This window comes from Lithobates pipiens, unplaced genomic scaffold (assembly GCF_037356315.1).
Source record: "Lithobates pipiens isolate NorthernLeopardFrog02 unplaced genomic scaffold, aLitPip1_a1.2 Scaffold_18, whole genome shotgun sequence".
In the NCBI taxonomy this organism is placed as follows: domain Eukaryota; kingdom Metazoa; phylum Chordata; class Amphibia; order Anura; family Ranidae; genus Lithobates; species Lithobates pipiens.
In genome coordinates this window covers 642,970,043-642,982,317 of record NW_027507758.1, presented here as the reverse complement: position 1 = coordinate 642,982,317, position 12,275 = coordinate 642,970,043, and the positions used below count along the sequence as shown (strand labels likewise).

Below are 12,275 nucleotides of genomic sequence, written 5' to 3'. Positions count from 1 at the left end.
AGAGGGTCAGAGACTGCGGACAGGGTACAGGAGAGGGTCAGAGACTGCCAACAGGGTACAGAAGAGGGTCAGAGACTGCAGACAGGGTACAGAAGAGGGTCAGAGACTGCCGACAGGGTACAGAAGAGGGTCAGAGACTGCAGACAGGGTACAGAAGAGGGTCAGAGACTGCCGACAGGGTACAGGAGAGGGTCAGAGACTGGGGACATAGTACAGGAGAGGGTCAGAGACTGGGAACATAGTACAAGCGTTTCCTAGGCTAGCAGTGACCAGTGTGGAAAAACATTGATCACTGCAATATGTGTAAACAGGAGTTTACAAGATATAACAATGTGCCAAAAAAACAAAAAAAACTAACAGTAATTTCTCAAGCAAAGGAAGACAGTAAATGGTTAACAGGTCTGAGACGCTCCCAGCCTGACCAACCTAATTCCTTCAAAGATAAATAAAAGGTCAAACAAATCATGGATGGACACATATAGCTATAGAAACAACAGTCATTGCAGGTCTTGCAGAAGTCTAATCAGCATTCTCCTGTCCTGTGGCTGCATATCCTAAACACAGCACAGGAGAAGGAGAACACTGATACGTTTCTGCAGCCAGCATTGGGACAAGTTTTATCTCATACCTTCACCATGCTCAGGTATGTCGGGTGAGGTCCTCTCCATCCCTCCCTTCTCTGACCAACATCTTCTGGTCAAATGTGGCGGGCTGGACAATACGATTGGCTAAGGAGTTAGTGGGAGGCGGAGCAACTCAGCAGTCACGCCCTCCCACTCAGAAGAGGAGCGCTATTGGCTCCCTGCCTTGTTACACAGACGTCCCTCTCCCTCCAGCATTGTGAAATCCTGGGAGGGAGAGGGGAGAAGCTGCACACCCCAGCGCTCAGCTACCACCCTCCCGCCGCACTGAACTCCTTGCTCTCCGGGTCCCCTGTCAGTGGCTCTGCTGGGAGCTTGGGGGTGGGAGAAGAGGAAGAAAGGGGAGGCAAGGGTCGGCTGCGCCCCTAGGCGGCAGTGCGCCCTAGGCGGCTGCCTAATCCGCCTAGTGGGTGCACCGGCCCTGGGCTTTGTGTGTTCCGTTGCTCCCACTGGGCTCGGTGATGGCTGCCCATGTGCCTTCTTAATGCGGTCGTCCCTAGGTGAGTGTTGGGCTTACTGCGACTAATGCTTTGACTGCAAAGATTGCAGATGGCAACGCTATTGTCAGCAGCGGACACGTTAAAAAAAGCCCACACTGTGGAGCCATGTGCCGGTGTCCTGGGAGCGCCAGATGTGACCGTACATGGTCGATGACTCGCTCCTGATACATTTGCAGTCTGCTTTGTCCCTCCTGTGCAATGTAAGTTAGTCCTGCTTCTCCTCCCTATCTGCTGGTCCATATCTCCCTCTGAACTCCCCTCCTCTTCCTCTCTTGTGGGCACCCATGTGACATCACTAGACACGTCATCATCAACGTCACCTTCCCCACCGCTATAAGTAGAGATCTCGGAGTAGGCAGCAACACCAGGGACAAACCTCCTCCTTGGGCTGATCTGGGTACTGTCGTCAGACTGCTGAGTAGCGGTTGTTGCTACCTCCTCTTCCTGATCCAATACCAAGAGTGGCTGCGCATCAGAAATGTCCTCTTGATATGGATCGGAAAATAATTCCTGTGTCCTTCAAGCGGAAGGTATGTGGTGGTGGTGGTGTTGGTGGTAGTGTCTTTGGAGGTGCACATAGCAGAGAGTGAAGAAGAGGGTGCAGATCGAGAGGATGAGGAGGGTGCAGAAGAGTAAGGCTGAGTGAGCCACTCAACCAAGTCTGGTGCGTCCTTTAAAGTAATTGAACACACCTTCTGCAACTTCCCACTTTGGCTCAAGCCTGTTGCTCCTGCCCTACCCCTACCACCCCTGTGGAAGGGCCTGCCTCTTCCTCTGCCTGTCATTTTTTAAATCACCCTGTGACAAAACTCTTAGTCCCTATACCGATGAAGGACTGCTGCAGTATAGGGCAGCGGTCAGCAGTGGTGCACCTCAACCCTATGTATTGTGGACCGATACCGGTCCTTACAGAACAGCAGACTGTGCCTCACTCAACCCTATGTACTGTAGCACCCTTCACCAAGTTACCAGTCCTTATAAGGACCTTTGTGGACCAAGTAGGTTGTGTGTGACTGATTAGCAGACTGTACGTCAGTCCCTATACTGCTGAAGGACTGCTGCAGTATAGGGCAGCGGTCAGCAGTGGTACACCTCAACCCTATCTATTGTGGACCGATAGCGGTCCTTACAGAACAGCAGACTGTACCGCACTCAACCCTATGTACTGTAGCACCCTACACAGACCAAGTTACCAGTCCTGATAAAGAGCTTTGTGGAACAAGTGAGTTGTGAATGATTAGCAGACTGCAGCAGAAGGGCAGCAGTCAAGTATAATATTCTTTCTATATTTGGAAGAAAGAATATTATACGTGTACAAGCCTATTACCATACCACTGATACCAGTCCTGAAAAGAACCTTTGTGGAACTAATAGTAACAGCAACTGTTTAAACTGGCCCTCACTGCCTGACACACTGCTTCCTTCCTGTCCCTATACAAACTGGAAAAACAGAGGAGACTGGAACAATTACTGGTTACTCGAATAGCTCTTTTGTGGACCTGATAGTAACAGCTAATGATGATGATGATGATGACTAATCTGGCTGTCCCTAAAATAGCAGCAGACACAGCGCTCTGTCCCTTTCTCTAAACTGACAAAAGACACTCAGGCTGCTGCAACAATCAGTAGCACAGCAAACCTATATACACCTAACACCTATACCAGTCCTGAAAATAACTTTTGTGTACCAAATAGCTAGTGGTTTATCTGTCCCTGCTCCAAACAGCAACCTCTCCCTATAGTGACAGAAGAAAGAATGTAAAATGGCCGCCGGATCGGGTGTATTTATAAGTTAGGGGGAATGTCCAAGTGTCCATGTGCTGTCATGTCTCAATTGGCTGTCCTGTACCCCATGATGGATGTGTCATAAGGTCAAAGTTCCTTTACACAGTAAAAACACGGAAGTCCGCCGGGCGAACGGCGCCAATAGTCCGCCAAACTGGCGGACTGCGAACAGCCGAAATTCGCTGCGAAACGACCGCCGGGCGAACTGTTCGGCCATCACTAGTCAGGACTCATAATATTGGTATTCAGTAATCAGTGGAAGATGAAATGATTACATGAGACAAGTTGCAGAGGTCCCACACCGCTGCCTCCCATCTCCTGAGACTGCACTCAGTGACTTGGGTCTGAGACTATACAGACATATCCCTCCACCCGGCACAGCCAGCAGACAACACAACAAGTAATCCTGGGGGGATTGTTCTGTCAGACATCTTGTCATACCCGGGTATGGGGCAGAAGACCCAAACCACATACCCCAGGTGCCTAGATCTAGTAACATCTATGGGGAAAATGAACATTTTGCTGCCAGCTGATCCCCAGAATCTCCATAAATCCAGTCTAGATCCATAAATTGTGTCGGCAGCACAGAGAAGGAAGATTATCGGAGAGAAATCCAGGAATACAGGACAGGGAACACAGCTCAGGAAAGTGACCAGGGGATTACAGGCTGTTATCACCCAGCCCCCGCCTTACTCTGGACCAATCAGTGAGCAGTATGGGTGGAGGAATGTATTTAGTGTTAATGACCCACCTGTGCTGATCTCTGTAGGAGTGTCCTCCTCTATAAATGTCCCCGTTATTCCATCCTCCTCCATAGACTGCTGATCATCCCTCACATACCTCTCTTCTTCTTCTGATTTCACCTCAAATTCTATATCCATTGGATCTCCACTCTAAACCAAGAAAATGAGAGAGAATATCATCTGTAAGATAGAAGATTTATTATTGTGACATCACATAGAAAATCCAACTGTGTTTTATAAGCTCCATTCCATTACCTTGCAATATTGAGGGATGGTGTGACCTTCCTGTGTGGAATCCCGGGAATACAGAGGACGGGGACATCTCTCTGGTGGGTTCCTCGTATTTGGTGGCTCCATCATATCCTTGTGTCCTTCTGAAAACTCCTCATCCTCCTCTTTATACTCTTCTTTAACATCAATATTATCATCCCCGAGGTTTCCACTCTGAATATATAATAAAACATTCATTGTAACAATCATGCTGTGTATAAATCAGAACTACCAATAATTGTCAATCATCTACCTGATGATGGTGGGGGATGGTGTGATCTTCCTGTGTGGAATCCCGGGAATACAGAGGACGGGGACATCTCTCTGGTGGGTTCCCATTACTGGATCCATCTGTAGGAAACATACACACTGACTGAATACATTGTTTCTATGTGTTTATCAGATGATGGGGGATCTAGGTGGAGCCTCCGTACTGCTCTCTCCTTTACAATAAAGTCTCCTCTTACCCGGTGATGTGAGGGGCGGCTGATTGTCCATCATGACGTCCTTGTAGAGATCCTTGTGTCCTTCTAAATACTCCCACTCCTCCATGGAGAAATAGACAGTGACATCCTGACACCTTATAGGAACCTGACACACACAATGATACATTCACCATCCAGACACATCCCTTGTCTGTTACTGGATAATGTCCCAGAATCCTCCTCACCTCTCCTGTCAGCAGCTCCATCATCTTTTTGGTGACTTCTAGAATCTTCTCCATGTTGTGTCTCTCAGGTTTTAGAGAGTCACATGGAGGCACTGTGATGGTCATATGATCACCTGACTTCACAAGAGGAAATCTCTGTATTGAGGAACCAATATGAATATCATGTTATAATCCCAGAATCCTCCTCACCTCTCCGGTCAGGTCTGTGTTTTATTAATAGAGATAAGAGTGATGCCATGTGACCTCCCAGAATCCTCCTCACCTCTCCGGTCAGGTCTGTGTTTTATTAATAGAGATAAGAGTGATGTCATGTGACCTCCCAGAATCCTCCTCACCTCTCCGGTCAGGTCTGTGTTTTATTAATAGAGATAAGAGTGATGTCATGTGACCTCCCAGAATCCTCCTCACCTCTCCGGTCAGCAGGTAGATGATCTCCAGGGTGAGATTTAGTATCTTCTCAGTCATGTGACTCCGGTCCTCCTCCATCCTCATTGGTGCCGTCATCTATGAAGGTTTCCCTGTAGACAGATAACAGAGAATTATCTGGATTGGTTGTACAATAATAGGATGAGGATACCAGGAGATACCAGGAGGTAATATGAAGGTTAGTATATATCTAACTAACTATTTAACACTGATTACTGTCATGTCACTGGTAGCCCATCCCCCCTACAGTTAGAACACGCTGAGGGAACACATTTAACCCCTTGATTGCCCCTAGTGTTAGCCTCTTCCCTGCCAGTGTCATTTTTACACTGATCAGTACATTTTTAGAGCACTGATCAATGTAATAATGTCACTGCTCCCTAAAAGCGTGTCCCCACACCACCTGATGGTGTGGGGACACGCTTTGGAAGAGGAAGCCAGCTGTGTTACAAGACTTGGACCTGGGAGTGTGCAAATCAAAATGGACCTTGGATTATATGAGCAGGAAGGGAGGAGGACGTGAAGTAAAGATCCATGTGTCTGAGCTACCACAGCTGGACTTTATTAAGAAGAATTTTTTATATAGGTCACTTCCATTTGATGTTTTTGTACATAGAGCAGCTGAGGACAAGCACACAGACTTCTTTATCTCTGAGGATGAAAAATACTATCTCCGATCTTTAGGTGAAGACCCCCGTAAGAGCCCCCCTGTCCTTTTGTTCCACACTGTATGTATCGCACACCTTAACGAGTGAGATGTGAAGAACCTGGGAAAGAAAGATACAGGTGGATACTAGCCGCTGGACGAATGTGGATGGATTAGCTTTGGCTTTTAAATTGTGTTTCTATACCAAGTAATTGAGGTGAGAGGCTGGGGGAAACTGGTGGTGCACAGGCTTGACACTGAATTCAGTCACTGGATTAGCACACACTTTGGAAGTCACTTTTGTGCATGGACTTTGTTTTGTGTTCACGAAGCATTTGCATGAACTGGAATTAATGAGCATTAATTATTTATCAATATTTTTTGATTTTTGCATTTTTTTTTTTTGCACATTTTCTTCTCAGCAATTTCTCTGGATTTTATATATTTTGGCATGATTATGTTATGCAAGCACATGTAATATTGTAGTAATTATTTTATTTGCATTTTTTGTATCGCACATTTTGCACTTTGTGAGGTGATTCACACTTGTTGCACTTTACATTTTTTAGATAAGAATTATTTTTATTTAGTTGTTTTTCGTGGTTAGCGCCGCAATTTATTCACTTTTATTGTATCACTATTAGTGCTGAGATCACTATTTCTTGTAGGCTGCTTTCACACACTTATAGTATTTCATTTTTTACACATTGATTAGCAAGGTGAAGCGCACTAGTACCCTTTATTCATAGGATAAAGGTCAGGACAAGCAACAGACGAGCGCATCCAAGAGATGAAGCCGGGGTCACTACACAGAAAATCAATCCAAGGAAACAACAGGCAGGACGAGGAATAGCAAGAAGGAGCTCAGAGACAAATGAGAATATTGCTCAGCCAATGGGAGATGATCTCAGCATGACTTAAAGTGGTTCTAAAGGCTCCAGGTTTGTTACCTTCATGTATTCTATGATGATACACACATATATAGTGTGGAAACAAGAATAAAATAGTGCAGCCTCGTAGGGTTGTCACCTCTTCCCATTAAAACCAACACATATGAATTACACGGGTTCTGAGGATAATTAGATGCAGATAAGGCACTAAGTGAGTTCAGCCACAGAACCTGTGTAATCAATATGTCTTCAGTATTTATGGGATGAGGTGGCAACCCTTGTGCTGATCCCCCTGAAAGGGGTTAATCTGAGGTTCTCACACTATATATGTGTGTATCATCATCTGCTGGAGATAAAAGACATCACAGTGACTATGGAGGAAGAAGACGGACATGACGGGGGTGTGATGAATGAAGAGTGCAGAGAGAGAGCACACAGAGACAAATCACCAGGAACCCGACACGTGGGGCGTTTATTGGGGGACTCGGGGTACAGGCAGGAGGAGAATTAGTCCACAGAACAAACAATAGACACAGCAATGAAGAGTGATCCTCAGGGTGGCAATAGGGGACAAAGGGGAGGTAGCCCACAGGGCAAACAGAAGGCACAGAAATGAAGCGTGATCCTCAGGACAGCAATATGGGCAGCAAAGGGGGTGACAGTCCACAGGGCAGAGCAGTGTTTGGTACAGCAGGGGTTAAAGTCCTTGGCACATGGGCAGAGCAGTGCTAGCACATCAGGGTAGCAAAACACAGTAGAAAGAATTATGCCCAGCAGAAATAGGGATCCCGTACTCAAGGATAGAGATCCAGGCAGGCAGGGCTAAGTCCAGAACAGGGCAGAGATTCAGGCAGACAGGGGTAGGGGCTGGTAGCTGAAGAAGGGCAGGCAGGGTGAAGTCCATGGGCCCTTGGAGGGGGTTGGGAGGGTCTGACCACAGCTCAGCAGCACAGACAATACAGAACTATATGTCCAGGGTGCAGAGAGCAGCACCCAGTCCATACTGACCCATCAGACTCAGCAGTTCTAAGCACCTTCCAGTGAGGTCTGCAGCCATCAGCTCCTCTCTGTGTCCATCATGGAAGGCGACTCTCACCAGACTGACCCCCTTCTTTGTGTTGTGAATTCAGCCAGAGACCTCCCCTCAGATTCAGGTGGTGCCGAGGTGTCTGGCTCTATCCTGACACAATATACAATCATTTATGTGCTTCTTACTGAGGGAGCCTCATGTCCTCCCCCTGTGGGGACCCCGGAACTCACACTCCACATTATACCGATACACTGACTGTGTAATACATTGTATCCCGATTAGAGATTGTCCATTTTATACAACTAAATACAAACATCTAATACTTCTGACCTTCATTATAGGGGGTTACTGGGTGTAAATAGAAAATATGATCTTATTACCTCCTCTGCTACTTCTTCCTACAACGTCTCCTCTCTACTTCCTCCCGACTCACCTCTCACCCGGAACTTCCTGTCTGTACCTGACATCACTTCCTGTCTTCATAGAGACTTCCTGTCTTCCATAGAGACTTCCTGTCTGGGTAGAAGTGAGATCACCACCTTGTGGAGATCAGAGAAACTGCAGCCCTGAGAAACGTCCGGTAGTGTGAACACAGCCTTGTGCTGTGTGTATGTACTGTATATCCTTATAGATGGGTCATCTCCACTCCCACCAAGGGGGATAGAAATATATTACTGCTCGGGGGGGGGGGGGGGGGACATTTTGGCCCCTTTGATTTTGCAGTAAAATTGATGTCAGATTTAGTCATGTAGAACATCTGTTATATGGATACAAAGAGCCCCAGCCGAGAGTAAAGGGTGGAAATGGCTCCTGATCCCCAGATTTGGCCAATTATGTCACCAATATAAATAGAATAAAACCCGCGCTATGTGTAACAACTCAAATACCTACAGAAATAACTTATACCGGACTGCTGCTGTAACAAAGGTTCCCTTTATCAACTAGAAGAGCATTATGTGTCACAGCGCTGTCCTATTGTGTGTGCACATAAATCATCACAAATACACTAAAATATGTGGAGACATTCATATATAAAGTGCTAGGGGCTCAAATAATATTGTCTGCAGATCTACTGCTTCCACTTTACACCTACTTCACTGATCTTATGGTGTTTATCAATAAATGAAGTAAACTGATCCATGTGCAAATTCATATACAACATAAAGTGTTTTGTGCTCAAGATGCTGTTCCATGCAGATCCACTGCTTCCACTTTACACCTAACTCTTTAATCTCATAATGTTTGCTGCAATATTAAAGTACAAACCTTTAAAAAAAATTATGTAACCATACAATATTTTGTGCTCAATATAGTGTTCTCTGCAAGTCCACTGCTTCCACTTTACATCTACTTCAATATACTTATTTTGCTCAAAATAAAATAAATCCACCAATCAATGAAAAGTTGATAAGGTGTAAAGTGCTCGGTGCTCCTCCTAGACTCCTCCTTCTCCGACTGCTGTTCCAGCAGGAGCTCTGCCTCTTCACACACACTCAGAGCTCCGCCTCTTCATACACACACAGAGCTCCGCCTCTTCATACACACTCGAGAGCTCCGCCTCTTCACACACACTCAGAGGTCTGCCTCTTCATACACACACAGAGCTCCGCCTCTTCATACACACTCAGGAGCTCCGCCTCTTCATACACACTCAGAGCTCCGCCTCTTCATACACACTCAGAGCTCCGCCTCTTCATACACACTCAGGGCTCCGCCTCTTCATACACACTCAGGAGCTCCGCCTCTTCATACACACTCAGAGCTCCGCCTCCTTATACACACTCAGAGCTCCAACACTTCATACACACTCAGAGCTCCGCCTCTTCATACACACTCAGAGCTCCGCCTTGGCATACACACTCAGCGCTCCATCACTTCATACACACTAAGAGCTCTGCCTCTTCATACACACTAAGAGCTCCGCCTCTTCATACACACTAAGAGCCCCGCCTCTTCATACACACTCAGGGCTACGCCTCTTCATTCACACTCAGAGCTCCGCCTCTCCATACACACTTAGAGCTCCGCCTCTTCATACACACTCAGGAGCTCTGCCTCTTTATACACGCTCAGAGCTCCGCCTCTTCATACACGCTCAGAGCTCTGCCTCTTCATACACACTCAGAGCTCTGCCTCTTCATACACAGTCAGAGCTCCTCTTCTTCATACATACTCATAGCGCCTCCTCTTCATACACACTCAGGGCTCTGCCTTTTCATACACACTCAGAGCTCCACCTCTTCATACACACTCAGAGCTCCACCTCTTCATACACGCTCAGAGCTCTGCCTCTTCATACACAGTCAGAGCTCCGCTTCTTCATACATACTCATAGCGCCTCCTCTTCATACACACTCAGGGCTCCGCCTTTTCATACACACTCAGAGCTCCACCTCTTCATACACGCTCAGAGCTCCACCTCTTCATACACGCTCAGAGCTTTGCCTCTTCATACACAGTCAGAGCTCCGCTTCTTCATACATACTCATAGCGCCTCCTCTTCATACACACTCAGGGCTCCTCCTTTTCATACACACTCAGAGCTCCACCTCTTCATACACACTCAGGGAGGAGAGAAAGAGGAAGGATATACAGTACATTCACACACAGCACAAGGCCGTGTTCATGCTATGGGGGTTATTTACAAAAGGCAAATCCACTTTTCATCTACAATTGCACTTGTAAGTGCAGTGACTGTAGATGTGAGGGTGACACACAAGGAAAATAAAAAAACAGCATTTTAGCTTGCATATGATTGGATGATAAAATCAGCAGAGCTTCCCCTCCTTTCAGCTCTTTCCCTCAGATCTACAGCAACTGCACTTCCAAGTGCACTTGTATTGCAAAGTGGATTTGCCTTTAGTAAATCAACCCTTATGAGATGATTCTCTGGGATGCAGTTTCTCTGAGCTCCACAAGGTGGTGATCTCACCTCTACCCAGATAGGAAGTCTCTATGGAATACAGACAGGAAGTAATGTCAGGTAAAGACAGGAAGTGATGTCATGTACTGACAGACATTCCATTTGGAAGGACGTAGAGAGGAGACGTTGCTGGATCTGGCGGCAGAGGAGGTAATATGTAGATTAACCCCTTCAGGGGTGATCAGCTGATGATGAATATATCTTCATTCCAACGCTGGTCATACACGGTTCAGTTTTATCATTCGCACAGCCCACATGCAGAGCCCGCCAGGAAGTCAGCACTGTGCTAATCACAGGCAGTGAGACATTGTCCCGATGTGCAGCTGCAGAGATTGGGAAATGCCTTACTGCCTGTGATCAGTGCAGTGCCGACTTCCTGGCGGGCTCTGCACGTGGGCTGTGTGAACACGCCGGAGCTCATCCTTAGTTGCCACCTCAACCCTTTAAATCTGAACACATGTGAATTACACGGGTTCTGTGGCTGATTAAGGTGGTAATTAAACTCACTTGGTGCCTTATCTGCATGAAATTAGCCTCAGAACCCGAGTAATTCATAGGTGTTCGGGTTTAAAGGGAGGAGGAGGCAACCCTATGGCTGAGTGAAAAAGCTGCCCCGATTCCCCATCCACACATTGGAGGGGGGTGGAGGAATCCTCCCCGCTGCACTATTGTATTCTGACAATGGGGGGCGCTTCTCCGCTCTCAGAATACACAGATCAGTGATGAAGCTATTGGCTGCAACCAAAACCTCAGCCTGAAGTGGGGCTTTAATAAAATGGAGACCTGAATGGAGAGGTGAGGAGGATTCTGGGAATATCATTTGATTTTACTATTTATGTTCAGATGTAGAGTTTTCCTCCTGTGAAGTCTGGAGATCATATGACCATCACATTGCCTCCACCTCCCTCCCTGATAGAATAGAGAAATACAAAGAAGATTCTAGAAGTCACCAGAGAGATGATGGAGGAGAGGTGAGGAGGATTCTGGGAATTGTGGGACATTATCCAGTAACAGACAAGGGATGTGTCTGGATGGTGACTGTATCATTGTGTGTGTCAGGTTCCTATAAGGTGTCAGGATGTCACTGTCTATTTCTCCATGGAGGAGTGGGAGTATTTAGAAGGACACAAGGATCTCTACAAGGACGTCATGATGGACAATCAGCCGCCCCTCACATCACCGGGTAAGAGGAGACTTTATTGTAAAGGAGAGAGCAGTACGGAGGCTCCACCTAGATCCCCCATCATCTGATAAACACATAGAAACAATGTATTCAGTCAGTGTGTGTGTTTCCTACAGATGGATCCAGTAATGGGAACCCACCAGAGAGATGTCCCCATCCTCTGTATTCCCGGGATTCCACACAGGAAGGTCACACCATCCCCCACCATCATCAGGTAGATGAGGAACAATCACTGATAGTATCATTAGGATCTGTACATTATCTGCATTGTTACCATTGATGTCATTTTTATTCTATATTCAGAATGGAAACCTGAGAGATCCTAAAGTTGAGGTTAAAGAAGAGATAAAAGAGGAGGATGATGAGGATGGGGTGATGGAGGAGTCTCTAAAAGAACACAAAGATCTGTACCAGGACACCATGGTGGAGTCATCCAGCTACAGAAACCCACCAGAGAGATGTCCCCGTCCTCTGTATTCCCGGGATTCCACACAGGAAGATCACACCATCCCCCACCATCATCAGGTAGATGATTGACAATTATTATTGGTAGTTCTGATTTATACAC

The 12,275-nt window shown here is 46.6% G+C and overlaps 2 protein-coding genes across 10 annotated transcripts in view; one reads left to right on the top strand and one right to left on the bottom strand.

Moving 5' to 3' along the window:
* LOC143986907 (uncharacterized) overlaps window positions 1-8,111 on the bottom strand; it is a 356,956-nt gene extending 348,845 nt beyond the window's left edge. Inside the window, exons 1-6 of the mRNA XM_077485315.1 lie at window positions 7,982-8,111; window positions 5,018-5,127; window positions 4,610-4,744; window positions 4,407-4,530; window positions 4,193-4,290; window positions 3,907-4,113 (exon numbers count right to left, since the gene is read on the bottom strand). Of these exons, the coding sequence (XP_077341441.1) occupies window positions 3,907-4,113; window positions 4,193-4,290; window positions 4,407-4,530; window positions 4,610-4,744; window positions 5,018-5,113 (660 nt within the window). The 5' untranslated portion in view covers window positions 5,114-5,127; window positions 7,982-8,111. The remainder of the gene's footprint in view (window positions 1-3,906; window positions 4,114-4,192; window positions 4,291-4,406; window positions 4,531-4,609; window positions 4,745-5,017; window positions 5,128-7,981) is intronic.
* LOC143989623 (uncharacterized) overlaps window positions 1-12,275 on the top strand; it is a 261,462-nt gene that overhangs the window by 192,558 nt on the left and 56,629 nt on the right. For 3 of the 9 annotated variants that reach the window (XM_077489851.1, XM_077489849.1, XM_077489852.1), the window contains exons 1-3: window positions 10,583-10,674; window positions 11,368-11,707; window positions 11,824-11,921. In XM_077489851.1, the coding sequence (XP_077345977.1) occupies window positions 11,623-11,707; window positions 11,824-11,921 (183 nt within the window). In that variant the 5' untranslated portion in view covers window positions 10,583-10,674; window positions 11,368-11,622. Of the gene's footprint in view, window positions 1-10,582; window positions 10,675-11,367; window positions 11,708-11,823; window positions 11,922-12,010; window positions 12,233-12,275 lie in introns of those variants that run through there. The other 6 variants (XM_077489848.1, XM_077489847.1, XM_077489854.1 and 3 more) reach the window with 4 other exon arrangements.